The following is a 14,937-nucleotide window of genomic DNA, read 5'->3' as shown; positions in this document are numbered from 1 at the left end:
CTGCATTTACTTAATAAATACTTATACTTATGTAAGGATTATGGACTTAATAAGTCCATACATTATTATTTAAAAAAAAAAAAAAAAAAAAAAAGACTTGAGGATCTCCAAGACTTTTGTTGGCACTCTTACTTCAAACATTCTATTCAAGATTCTTGTTTTTATCCCACCCTAAGCACATGGCTTATTATACCTATATTTCCCACATGCTTTCCTAGTTATGCCTTTATGATATGAGCTTTCTGAGAAACAGACCTATCTCTGCTATTACATGTGTTTAGTGTTCAGTATATCAGCATGCATATTGGGGTTGTAAGTGCTTACAAAATTTAGGTAAAATGTGGATGAGCAACACATTTTGTAGCTTTGGTAAAAATTACGCGTGAAATTCCTTCAACCCTTGCTTTTCCCACTTTTTATTTTCATTCTGTTATATATACATATTTAAACTCTCCAAACTCTCCATCCCGAGCATAAGAACTAGTTTTACCACAGCCATGTAGGAATTATATTTTAACTTCTCGTACTGTGTCAAAATATTTTTTCCTACGTAAAATATCTATTTCCTTACACCAATAAATTCACGATTCAAAAATATAAATGGGGTTATTAGCCCCTCAGTTCAATTCTCTTACTCTGATGCATGTTCTTAATTTGCACATAAAAATTATTCTAAATTACAAGCTATATTTGAGAATGTAAAAGAGGAAAAACTGAATCATCATGCATAATCCTTCCTTTAGTTAGCCTGTTTCTTCCCTTAGCTCCATTCAGATTAAAGAATTTTAGGAGAATATATGAAAAAAGGCATTACAAAAAAGGTGAAACAATGCTTCTAAACTTTCCAAAAAGTTGTTTTTTTTCTAGAAGCAGCTTAAGGCTTAAAGATTTTCTCGGTGTTCACAAAAGGAATCTGACAGAACAAAACCAGGGATTATCTGCCACTATAAACTACAGCTTAACCTCATCTATGCTCACAAATATATAAGGAAATGAATATTCACTATTTGGAAATTTTCTTTCAATAAGTACTATGAAAGCATTGTTCTACAAAAATATTGAGGATTCTGTAATCCAGTGATCAAAATGACATGGAAGGAAATGTAGAAGAAGAAAATAGAATAGAGATGTTTTTAATTCAGTTTAATTATATTAACAATATTAAGGTATTATGCTTCACATTGCAGAACAGTTTGTCTACCTGCCTGCCCTAACTCATGGACCTTTCTAGCTTTGTTATTCTACCAAATCAGAGGAATGCATTCCTCTGCATAGCTGCAATTCACATTTCTAACAGCAAATACCCACCCAAAGACTGAAGCGTTTTGGTTGTCACCTTCTATTTTGTCTTTAACTCTCCTTTGAGAGATTCTTAAAAACTGCACTTTTTGTTCATTTATTTATTATCTGATTTGTTTTTTTTTTTTTTTTTTTTTCCCTCATATATCCTTATTTAGTATTTGAGTTTTGGTCTCACTTCTAATTTATTAGGCATCTATCACATGCCTAAGAGCCTAGTGCTCAGGTGCAGACAGTGTGGATGCCAAGGCTAAGCCAATGCTGTCAAGTAGTTCATGGGACACTATCAGTAGATATAAAGAACTGAGTTATATCAGGCCTCTCTAATGGCATCTCTGGCATCTCACACAGTCTGAAGGGTTGGATTTGCCTGGTCCTCTGAGACAGAGAAACCCACCATACCTGATACTAAGCCATTTTGGTCTGAAATTTCAGACCAAATTTGGTCTGAAAGCTGATCTCTCCTTGAGGTGACACTTGATGCTTAGTGTGCACAGGCAGCAAGGCTTCCAGGATGGTTTCTTGCAAAAAGAATCTACTCCTTGCACATAAACGTGCTCTGCAAACCAAACCAACCTGTGCTAGGTGGGGATCACAGCTAGATTTCTTCCAAGGCTCTGCTAATGCTGAAAACTAACATATTAACAAGAGGAGGCCAAGAAGACAGTCGGGGAAAAAATCTCAGCATTATGTTTATAATCACATAGCTTTAGACTGTCAGCATCATTTTTTTCATCTGTCACTTATCAGGAAGCCGCAGAACATGTTTTACTAACCACCAGAATGACATTTTAAGTAAGGGAGGTCCAAATGTTATTTCTTTCTTGAAAGTTTCTCTTACAGAGTAAAGCAATTACTTAACTTGCTTTATAGCCCTTTAAAAATTAATTAAACCCACATTAAAAACAAATGAACAAAGAAGCTAATGAACAAGAAGTTGTAAGAGCTGTAATGACAAATAAAGGTCAATATAGCTCCTGTTTAACCAGAATGTTGTCTTTTGTCTTATTAGCAAAAGTAACGCTTAAAATTATGAAAGAAGGGAAATCTGAGAGATTACAACTGAATTTTTACAACAACCTTTCTACATAAGTATTAGGCTTCTTCTATATTTAACCTTTATAGTACTGAGAAATTCTTCATACTTAAAGAAAAAACATTTTCTGTCCTTTTGATTCCAGTGATAATTTCTCGAGCTTGAATAAACAGCAGGGATGGCAGCACTCAGTGAAGAGCCTAAGATATGGTTTCTGGAACACATGATTTTTCTAACAATGATTAATCTCAAAGAAATTTCTAAGCACAGCTCTAACAATTGTCAACTGTAAGAGCCTCCTTAGACATCACACTCAGTGAGAAGAGTGATAAATGGCACTGACAATAAGGTGATGCTACTACAAACTAGAGGAAACGGGAAAAAAAATCAAAGTGAATAGACAATACAGAGCTTCGATACAGCCAAAATTAGAAAAAAAGCAGTGATCATAAGAATGAGTATAATTCTTCTATGTGGTGCTTACATTAAATAACAAAGAGTGACATTACTGGGTGAGATGGGGAGGGCGGAAGGGGCCCACCAAGTCCAGTAACTTGGTTTCTTTTTGGTTCGCCTTGCTTGATAAGAACAAAATCATTTGAATTCCTGTCTGAAAAGGAAAAAAAAAAAGAAAAAGAGAACAGTAGTTTTGCTTGTTGTCCATAACAAACTATTATCTTTCCAGCTTCCAAAACAGGCAACCCTTTTCTACTAAGTGGACAGCTCAATACTGAAATAGGCTACTCAAATAAAGTCCTCAGTTAGCATCTTTGTGGATGCAGGCAAAGCCCTGGATGACCTGAGCTAGCACTGGTGCTACTCCTGCTTCAGGAGGGAAATTGGACTCTATGGTATCCAAAAATCTCTCCCAACAAGCATTTCTATGCTGCCAGCTTGAAGAGAAAAACAAGCTTTTGAGTTAGGACCTCAGGATCAGGAAAGGCATCCTGCTACCTTTTCTTTTGTTCTGGCCCTATTTTCTCCTTCCTTACAATGACTGCTTAAAATAGGCTTTTTCTGTTCTTCTAAGTATTACTTGCCTCCCTGCCTCATGTCTGTACTTTGCACCCATGCCATCTCCATCAACCTGTTGGCTTTGCTGTGCCACTCAGCACATCCTTCATTCAAATACAGCAGCACCCGATTCAACTTTGGGAAGCATTTTCAGCTCCAGAGCCCTGGTCTTCACTGGTGAACCCCAAGAAAGAGGATCCCAAAGCAACTCCCTCTCCCAACACCTCCTCTCCCTTTTGCAAGAACTCCAATTGCCACTAAATACCTAGTTTGTGGGGTTTTTTTCACATACTGTATTTGTGCACAAGATCATGCGCCAGCATCAAGTGAAACCTCCATACAAGAGCATGGTTAAACTTCCTGAACTTTTACACTGAAGAAATAAAAATCTTACCTGTCCTCTGTCTTCCATGATAAAGCTCAACCTATACTTCAAGGTTTACCTTGAAATAACCAAGTGTATAGAATTTCTTTGAGAGATCAGAGGAACAAGATCAGAACTTTCTGCATACTGTGCTACTAAATATATAATTCAAACCAAAGAAACAGCTTTAAAAGGCTAATACTGACAGAATCTAGGATTTTTCTCTTAAAAATGTGCAGACTTCAATACAATGATAAATATACGTCGATTAGCCTTGCTTCAGATTGAAATGTATAACCAATTATCTGAATTAATCTTTCACAAAATAACAGTCATTGGCATTATTCTTTGCATAATCCTTGTTTAGTTTCCATAACGGTATACATTTTAATGAAAACCTCATTATAATGTAGCATAAGGCATAATTAATTCTGGAAGTTTTTTGTGTAAATAGCTAGTACAGATGCTGAATTCCATTTTCTACTGGCTTTATTAATTTTTCATAAACCAATATTTCGACTATAATGGCTTGTAACAGCTCCACAGAAGTTTAGAAATGCATTAACTACCATCAGTGCTGTTAATCTAACTGGGATGTTCCCATTTGTACGATGGTATTTCAACATTATGATTTTTTAAACAACAGTTCCAGCTTAGTTGTATGCTTTTAAAGTGATCATATTTGTATAATTAACAGAAGGGATAGTAAACAATAGTTAGTTAATTTTTCTCTATACAGAACACTACTTAGTCTGTTTAGCTAGTAATGTTGAGAATAAATTTATTTGTGATAAACTGCAGCCAAGGCCTGAATTTGAATCTAAGCATGTCTAATTGAATTACGAGATAAACTAAATTATATAGTGACAAACAGTCAAGTTTCACCAAAAAATTCTGCTTTACAGATATGATATGGTGAACTTTTACCCTAGGTTTTAGAACTGCTGTGTAAGCATATAATTCAGCTTGATAGACCCCAAGCACTTTCACTGAGAAGTGTTTCTATGGTATTTGCTGAGCTAAGGCAATAGTAATTTAAATTCAAAGGGAAAGAACAGAAAGCAAAAACAAGAATCCCAGGTGCTCTTGAAATCCAGAAACCTTTGCCTTAAGACATGGGCCAAGAGAATTAGTGTTAGCACACATAACAGAAACTCCTCTCTTCCTCTGGACTCTTTTTATTTAAGTTTAGTTTAGTTGAAGCTTAGTTTAGTATTTAGCTTGCCAAATAAAGTGGGTGCCTACAATATTCCTCACTGATTTAAGACTATTTATGTAGTGAATCCAGCTGTTCAAAGCTTCTGGAAGTACAATTATGTGAAAGAATAAGCTGAAGGAGCATGGGACGAATACCACAAGAATGGCCTCAACCCAAAAACGTTAGCTGGAAAGAATCTTCTACGTTCTCACAGAGCATGAGGACACGCTGCAAGGAAGACTAGGTACCACACATGCCTTACACAGAGTCTAAAAATAAATGAGTAGATTAAAAAAAAAAAAAGTAACGTTATAGAAAAAATAAAATTATGGTAAGAAAGTTCCATAGCACTCCCAATAGAGAAATCAATCTGTACGTCTGTGTTTTGCCAATCATATATGAACATATGGGGGAGGATAGGGCTCTAGCTTAACATAGCATAATTATGGATCACTGTGGGATGGATTTAAAATTGGATGAGTATATAAATAAAGCAATAATTTGCCTCAATTCACATGGAGAATTTATGAGATAAACCAGAGAGTGTTTTTTTTACTAAATTCCTCATGAAGACCTGCCTGAGAACTTGATAAACAGTTCTCTGGAAACTATATGCAGAAATGGAAGTGATACCTTCAATAAGCACGTCTTCCTCATAAGAAGGAAAATCACCTGCCTCCAAACAGTATGCTTTGATTCATTAAAAGGAGATGCTATGTGAAGGGAATGCAGATTTTTTAAAAATTACCCGTGAATTACCATATGCTTATATTGAAAAGCAGAATTGCGTGCAATGATGAAATGGATCGCTGATGAAAACACTGTCCTTTGGCTTTCCACATAAGGTCATTTTAGGACTTGCCAGTGGATGGAGATGTACCCCACCAGTCCTCTAGTGCGTTCCCAACCGACCATCATTAGAGAGTCTTGCTCTGAATCATCACAGAAGGCTTCAACTGGCACTTCATGAACCCGTCACTGTCAATCTCCATCATCGCTGTCGTTTCTCCAAAGGTTATCGAACAATTGTACACATGGCTAAATTTGGGGAATCTTCTAATATACTACAGACTTGGCCATTTCTTTTTTCTTTCTTTTTTTTTTTTAAAAAAAAAGCTTTAGAAGGGTCACTCAGTAATAAAAATTAATAGCATTCCTGTGGAAATACACAATTTTCCAGCCCCTCAGAAATACTTACATAACATCTATCTACTGCGAATCTTATCTAAAAAAGTGTCCATTTTTACCTGGTATATATTTTCTTAATAAAGATTTTCTTTTATAGAGGTGTATACTCAGAAGAAAAAACCAGAGCTATAACAATCATGTCACCGGTCCTACTTTTACCATTATCTTCAAGGTTTTAGAGTTGATTTACATTATGTTTCTCCCTATTTGACTTTAATTGTCTGCTTCAAGTTGTCAGGACATAACTATATCTTAGATTTGCATTGCATTAGGGGATCTTTTCCTTTCCCTATTGATCTTGTCTTCGGGAGTAATTTAACTCAATTCTAATTTTCTTTTGCACGCGGGGTGCTCTCTAGCCAAGGAAGTGAGTTATGTGTATTCAAGTGATGCATCATATGAATCTTGTTAAGCTTTACCGCCTTATAGCCCACACTGATGGAATATTTAATCACAGAAATGAGTTGGCAGATATGATGTACAATACGGTTAAGCCTTGCGGCGTGTGTCTTCACCAGCAATTGAGAAACGGGTGAATTTGCCATTCATCAGTGCCGTCCTGACAGCTTTGTATAACCTTCTGTTTTTTTACTTATTTATGAAGATTAAAGGTGCTTTAAATCAACAGTTTCTCTGCAAATGTATCATCTTTATTTCACAAGTGGAGAAATTTTTCATCATTTATTAGGAGCTGAAGGAACTTCTTGCACTGACTATGAAATAGTTGGAAGAATTTTAACATAACAGCTCTGGAAACCATAATTAAACCAAATAATTAATACTGCGACTATATTGAAATCACATTTCTAACTTTATAGTCTTCAGTAGTACAACTACTTCTTCCACAAGTAAGAGGTGAGGGACAGTGCCCCTAAAGGAAAGATATATCAAAGTATTTTTTTAAACTTTAAGTACTATGTTGTTATTTTTAAGAAATCTTTACAGAGCCTTTTTTTTAATTAAATTGCTTAAACATACATATATATATATATAATATATATATAACTGTGAAAAAAATGTCTGTTATTCCATAAAGGGCATAAGCATCTGGTGGGCTTGCACTTATGAATAGGACAAAGATTCTGAAACAAAACATAAAGTACCTTGGTAGAACTGCATAGTTGTAGTAGAACTAATGTCATAATTCATAAAATTAAATTAATACTCTTCAAATGGTAATTAAAGATTCTCATTAAGAAGGGCAAACACCTTCCTTGTGTTGGCAATAAAAACGCACTTGGGCTTTAGGAGGTTATACAAAAAAAATTCAATAACCTGCCATTTTATAATTAAAAGACAAAATAAATGTTAGGGAAAAGTCCAGTAAATTAGGAAAATTACCTTCAGGAGAGATTGAAAATATTGATTTTAATTTACAAACTATGTGAACTCTTCATGCCCTACTTCATGAGACAATTATAAGTCAGATTGTTAATTCTGCATACGTATTAGAAAATTGATTACTGTACTATGGGAATATTATATTTGTCATTAACACAAAGTCATTTATATAAAATGACTAATAACTCTGACTTTAATGAATGCAGGTTCAGGGTTGGTTGGCTAACTGCTCAAACCTAATCAATGTTAAATTCCTGTTTTATAGGTTAAAGAAGGAAATAAATCTGACTCCAATAAATACGTCAATTCCAGCATTGTTATCTATTCATAGTACACGGGATGTATTCAAGGAAGCTTCTTTAATACTAATATTGGTTTGTAACAATATTCCCACGGAACAAGTTCTGTCTTTTGAAGTTTCTGAACTACCGAAACATGTTCAGCCTCGGCTGGGAGAAATTTCAGTGTCTCCATGAGGGGAGATTTCGCAGATTCTGCAGGCAGCTTCCTCAAGTGCTTAATCACTGCCAGTGAAAGATGTTTTCCTAATATCTATCTGGAATTCCTCTTGCTCCAATTTGTTGAGAAGAATATATTTTATGTTCTCCTCTTTATTTTCAGTTACCTATGTATGATAGTAGTTATACTTTTGGATTCTAAAGACATTAACAGGTATTTGTGTTTAGTATACACATTCGTGGGCACCCACAAACAGAAACAACTGAAAAATGGATCCAAACAGAAAACTGGAAAACATCCAAAGCTATGCCTGAAACTCACTGGAGACTCATATATGATTTAGGAAACTAACAGGGGAAAACAGTTTTGATGCTAATTAGAATTAGTCATGATTATTTCTGCCTTAAATTTCAACTATTAACTTTCAAAAATGACCTTTCTATGTCTCTCTAGTGCTTTGTGGGCTTAACTCAAACTCTTCACAAATCACCTGGGTTTTGGGATACAACCTGGTTTTCAAGGCTATCGTTGCAAATGTAGAAAGAATTGCTAGCCAGGACTCTGAGTTCAAACAGAAAAAGGCTAAATCTCATTAATTCCAAATTGTAAGCAGGATCAGATTTTGGCCTCAGCAAAGAATTAAGAGATGAAATAGATTATAAACACAAAAATGTTAAGAAATTGATTAAATAGAAAAATGAAAGAAAAATGCTCAGAAAAAAAAATGGGAACACAGTTGTTCTATGTATCTATGCACGTACATGTAAATGTATGTGTATACATGTACATGTTAATGTATATGCATACATAGTAAAGGTTTACCAGTTTTTTTTCTTTCACTAGGCTTAAATAATTACTCAAACAAAAATGACTTTTGAAATACACAAACAAAACAAAACAAAATCTAATGTAAGACTGGGATATTGCTGTACATTTCATGTTATATTATGTTTTCCAACACAAAAGTATTCAGACATCATCTATTCAAAATTTAGTATTGTCTGTGTAACTGTTATAATTCTGGATTATAAACCTGTAAATGGTTAGTAACACATAAACAAAATCTCCAACCGAATGCATATTCTGTGCTTTTAACATGCGTTAAAGAACATGAAAATAAAGCACAATATTAACACAACAATAGATTCCTTACCTGCATAGAATTCTGGACTATAAACTGCACCAACAACTGGATTTAATTTCCAGCCTGCAGCAAAAATACAAACATAGCTGAGTTAATACTGCAGTTGTAATAATGACACTGATTTTTTTTTTTTTTTTTATTAGCAGAATATATATAGAATGACTTCAGAAAAGGTCATTTTAATAGAGGCTTTATAGGCATACTCCAATTTTCTCTAGTCTTTAAAACCAGAACACTCTCAAGCATGGAAATAAGTAATGAAACAAGCCATTCTCAGGACAGGTCTATACTCGAAACAGTATTGAGGTATATTATCTGGTGAATTAGCTTGGCTGTGATGCACAATTAACAGGGACAATTACCTTCAGTTATGAACCTAACTAGTTAAGATATCTTTACATTATGCAGGACCAGAGCACTACTACTCTTTGCATTGCTGTTAGTCTCTGGTTACAAGCTGCAGAGGCCACAAGAGTTGTATTTGCTGGAAAAAAAAGTGCTGGTGACTTACATTATGATAGGTTACAAGGCCATAAAGTAATCTGAGCATTTTGCTTCTACTCTGGGCAACACAAAAGTGTGCACACTGCAAGGAAGGTCTGCGGTGACACTGAAGCGGTCACAGATGTGGAACAGAAACGGCTGCACAAGTTGCATTTACAGCTGATAAATGCATGTTAGCACACTGCTATAAAGCAATGTGCATGTAAGGACATGCTGCAGTTGCATTTGCTAAAGCATACAAATGCAGCCTTTGCCCTAAATTATCACCACTTTTTTTTTACAGAAGCAAGGGCAAAAAGCCCATGCAAAACCACAGAATCAAGGCAAATTCATTTGTGTGTGTTCTGGCAAACTCCAAAAATTGCTCTTTTTACACCTGATGCCCTTCTTCCAAGTAAGCCTGGAGCACAGAGGCTGGCTGCTCAAACACAGCCCATGTTTAAGCACACGTGATGCTCAAGACAACAGTGGTGGAGGAACTGAAGGGAAAAGGTAAAAGAGCAGCAGGAGAAAAAATGGCAAACTCTTTAAGTGTTCCTCGCGCTGATAAAACACTAATTATCATTGTGTTTTGAACAGTGGAACCACTCCCCAACCTCCAGAGAACTTTTTTTTTTTTCCTTTTTCTTTCAGTGTTTGAACAATTATTTCTCAGTTTTAAAAAGTGGCTGATGTGAACTGCTGGGACTGAAAAATTAGGGGTTTTCCAAAAGTAAGTTTGAAACAGTAGGGTGGGAGGAACTGTTTTAAGAGGAAAGAAGGGGGAAAAAATCTGAGAAAAGCATTTTATAAACTCAAGAACAATGGTTCTTTAAATAGATTATACAACTACGCTGCTGGAAGCAAAACGGCTACATATAATCAAGTCAGGGGAACAAAGGTTTCTAAAATCCAAAATCAAGTCTGCTGTTCAGAAGAATTTAACTGCAAACTGTATTGAGGCTTGTTCCTGCCCCGGCCATAGCATGCAACACAAAAACACAGTAAAGACTGTAAGGCCATAATACTGAATGAAATGTAACATAAAATCCCAGTAATAACACAATAGAAACCTCTATACACTTACTTAAAATATATCACTATCTGTATCTGATGCACTGTAACTGTTTATCACTAATTAAATGATCAACAAAAGAGAGGATGGATGCTCTAGAAAGACAATTCATTAATAAATCCAGAGTAAAGGACAACACGGTATGCTCCCCAGTGCTGCTATACATACTCAGAAGATAATTGTGGCAGCTGGAAAATGGCCAACAATGAAGGGCTAAAATGACTTTCCTTCTCAAAGTATCACAGGATTTCCACCTGACCCCTTTAATTTTAAGGATCACGGTATTATATTCGGGAACGTCATAGCACGCCGAATATTCTTAGCCAAATTGCTTGCGATACACAATCATTCAAATATTTAGACTTTCAGTATAACTGCAAGAATTCTATATCTTACTGAATAATTCAAATTCATTACCTTTCAGCTTTGAAGCTACAGTAACAGTGTTATAATTTGTTCAAGAAAAAGAGAAAACATCGGAAAGATGTAGATTGATGAAAGTCACTCTCCTAGTTTATTCCTTTCCACTTGTATTCTGATAGCTGCATCATGCAAGTTTTGGAGGCTTATACAGGTAATATTCAGCATTAAAGTAATGGTAATTAAGCCTAACGGTGTCTTGTGGGTGGCATAGGTGATGGTCCTGAACTGCAAGGGTGGTGGGTGGTGAGGACCCCTGCTCCAGCACCTGGGCACTCCCTGCAGCTGGTGCCATTCTGTGCATTTGTCCGATTGTCACCAGAGTCATCTCCTTAAGACAAAACTGCAAAAGCTCAAAACTTAAAGGTGAAGAAACTCCTCAAGCCTCCCGCCACAAAAGCAACCCTGTATGTTCCTCTGAAGACCTGCAAGCTCAGTGCACTGAAGGGAATCATTCCATTGTTTGGAGTGCCAACAAGCTTTGGTGGAACGTGGTCGACACGGCTACGTAGAAGGATTATTTTTGCTTCCAAGGCCAGATTCAGCATGCATAAGCATGAGGAACATTTCTGGGGAAAAAAAAAGATCCACGACACCATTTGCTGCCTTCTGCGTTGTGCACAGAGCAGGCAGCAGAGGGGAAGGGGAGCGAATTCATCTCTGGTAATGGTCCCAAGCTCTGATTTCGAATCCCCAAGTTCAGACCAGCCGAAGGCTCCAATCCAAGCCAATGCAAGTATTAACTTTAAAACATATTTTCCCCCTAGTGATCTCTGCTTCACATTCCTCATTCACTGCTCAGGTTCTCTTAGGCTACTCCTGCATAATTCTCTATTCCCCACCACACTGGGCAGGCATCCCAAATTGTAACATGGCCTTCAGAAAGACAAATAAATCTACTCTGTAGGATTCATAATTTGATTTTCATGGATGAAATGGGGGCACAATAGTTTGGAATCTCTAAAAATGTCTCAGAAATATTTTTGCCAAACAAGCAGAACTACAGTGAGAAGCTTGGCCATATTTTCTAAGTACACGAGGTCAGCCATCAAAAGCATCTTCTCTAAAAAAACCCTTACAGGAAAGAAACTCTGCTGGCAACTGGACTTTTATTAACCACCCATTCAGGAATCGCTCAAAGTCTGTGGAAAGCAAATTTCTTTTGAAAACCATCTAGCACACAAAAGCAAACCACTTATCTAAATGAAGCTGCATGCATTAAAAAAAAAAAATCCAGGTTATTCTGTTTTAAAACCTGCTGAGTTTTGCAATTGTATTTATAGCATGAGCCCTGTTATCAGCAACCAGCAACACTGAGGAATGAAAGACAAAACACAGTGCAATTTTTAACTTGTAGTCAATATTAAGGCACGATATAATGTCTGTTTCACATAACACAACACTGCTGGACATGTCCTGGCTCTGTTTTGCAAACCTGTCAACCAAATACACTTCAGCCACCAAATACACTTAAAAATCAAGTCATCTACTAAAACAGAAGCAGGTCTAAATCGGTATGTATATACAAATAAAATTTCCAGGCTACATGCGCAAGAAGCATCTTTAAAATGGTAATATGCTTGGACACAGAAACATATAGTCTTTTATTTTATTTAAAAGAAGGGACCTTTACTTTAGACACCAGTGATCTTTAATAATCACCTACAGCGTTGGCTAATTCCTGAAAAAATGAGGAAGAAGTGGAATCATACAGTATCAAGATGACTGATAACAGAAATCCTGATTAAACCGAATGAAGCACATTGTCATCTACACTTCATTCCTTGTCGATGGCAATGACTCTGCTAGAGGAACAGGACTGCTTCCCCCAACTTTGGGGGATCTCAAGCACTAAAAAAACCCCGAAAAGATCAAAATGGATGGACCAGAGTTTGCCCTGGCCCTCAAAACCCCTCAAAATGTGTGCAGCAGATTGCTGTCCTTTGGGGCATGGATTCCCAAACCCAAGGGCTGGGTTTTATGTGTTGAACTGCACTGGCTCCAGCTGCCAGCAACATCCTGTCCAGACGGAGCAGGATAGGAAAGGACAGACACAAACATTTCAAGTGGGAAACACTTCTAATAGCAAATTAGCATTGCTTCTGTCTTCTGGCTACTAGGAAATGACAGTGTGTGGGCCAAGAAATGCCTGCGATGTAGGGGACACACTGCACTTCTCACTAAAATGACCAGACTTCTGTTTCCAGCCGTCTTTGGATGCACTACTTGATATATAGCAGTTCCGTATCCTTAGGACAATATGCAGGCAAAAAAATACACCATAATTTATACCGACACTATTTTTATCCTTTTGTCATTTCAATATAACAAGCAAATGGACACTATCACATGCCATCAAATCAATATAGCTTCCTTTTTGCAGCAAAATATTATTCTGCAATCAAGACAAGCTGCGTGGCTCTCTGGTTAGATGCACAAAGATTTCATGGTCTCAAGCCAGTCCAGGTGAAGGAGGTTTTCCCACCTGCACCATTTGGCACATAGGCATATTTGCATTCAAAATGAGAAAGAAAACAGCTCCTGAGAAAGTATGAGGAATTTCAGACTAGTCTTCTCCAGATCACTTTAACTAGCTCAATAATCACATGTCAGATTGAGGGTAGTTACTTTATTTTATTTTTCACTGGGGTAGGAAAAAGACTGTGACTCATTCATTAAAAATTAATGCCACTGTTTGCCCTAGTTTTTACTAAAACCTCACTAATGAGCGCTCAAATATAGAAAATAAGGCCATTATATTTCAAAAACAAGAAGAGTCTCAACTAGCTGTGGAAACTGTTCCTGATCTATGTGCACATTTCATCTCCTCTCTCTTGGATAGGAAAATGAAATTAAATGGGAAAGCAAGTGGTCTAGTAAAACTGGAAAACATAATTGCCATTAACTTCAATTTATGTGTTATTGTTTGAAGTGGTTCAGTTAGGATCCTGTTAGAATTTTCTGAACTAGCGAACACAAATCACTTCTTGAGCAAGTAATTAAGCACTGCCAAAGGAAATATTTTTAAAATTGATTGTCTCCAAACCTCTCAAATAGCTGTAGATGACCTTCTATCACTATTGTGTAACTTTACAGTGATAGCTAGGTCAATACCAGATTTAGAACTTTTAAGCAACTTGGGATTTAAATTCTCCATAGGGGGAAAAAAAAAGAAAAAGAAAAAAAAAAAAAAAAAAAAAAAAAAAAAAAAAAAAAAAAGGAAACAAGGAAACAACATCCAATTACAGTTTGCCCTTTACCCTTAGCAAATTGCAAAAGAACGACACAGAATATAATCTAATACAATTAAATGCACGTCTCAGTACTGGAAAGTATCTCATGGTTGACAGAGACATTCCTTTCACTGGCCTCCTTACCTCCATCACCAAGGAAAACTGAATCCTGTGAGGAGCTCATCTATCGCAACATTAACACTGCACGTGGCTGGACAAGAACTGTGCTCTCCTCCCAGGTGCATTTTCCTCTCCAAAAACCCCTGAGGTTGAACACTCAGACTCCCATCCAGCAGAGCGCTGCACGCACAGCAGAGCTCTGCACAAAGGGAACCAGGGCCCATCTGCAACAAGTTTCCAAAGGGGATCCCTGGACTGCCCGAGCCCCAGGAGAGACGCAGGACCAGGACACTTCATCAGCATGGGGGTCACTCCCGTCAGGCACAGGGATGAGTTTGCACATGCACTGACATCCAAACAAGGTGCTGAGATCGCATGCACTTACCATTCGTGTAAGGGTTGACCGTCTTTTTATTTGTCATTACACGTGCTGTTGCATTATTTACCTAAGCACATAGAACACCGAATTAGAAAGGGTTACAGGGAGGGCCCACGGTACTATTAAATGCATGCATTATTACTGCTATTAGTCATGTAAAAAATAAAATGCAATTTAATTTATA

General features: G+C 36.7%; 1 protein-coding gene across 10 annotated transcripts in view; it reads right to left on the bottom strand.

Moving 5' to 3' along the window:
* Positions 1 to 14,937, bottom strand: part of RBFOX1 (RNA binding fox-1 homolog 1) — a 691,795-nt gene that overhangs the window by 65,857 nt on the left and 611,001 nt on the right. For all 10 annotated transcript variants that reach the window (XM_026049083.1, XM_026049093.1, XM_026049092.1 and 7 more), the window contains 2 exons: positions 14,760 to 14,820; positions 9,053 to 9,106 (listed from right to left, as the gene is read on the bottom strand). In XM_026049083.1, the coding sequence (XP_025904868.1) occupies positions 9,053 to 9,106; positions 14,760 to 14,820 (115 nt within the window). The remainder of the gene's footprint in view (positions 1 to 9,052; positions 9,107 to 14,759; positions 14,821 to 14,937) is intronic.

This window comes from Nothoprocta perdicaria, unplaced genomic scaffold (assembly GCF_003342845.1).
Source record: "Nothoprocta perdicaria isolate Ctin4 unplaced genomic scaffold, notPer1 scaffold_59, whole genome shotgun sequence".
Classification (NCBI taxonomy): domain Eukaryota; kingdom Metazoa; phylum Chordata; class Aves; order Tinamiformes; family Tinamidae; genus Nothoprocta; species Nothoprocta perdicaria.
Note: the sequence above shows the minus strand (reverse complement) of the source record. Positions and strands in the feature narration are given on the sequence as shown.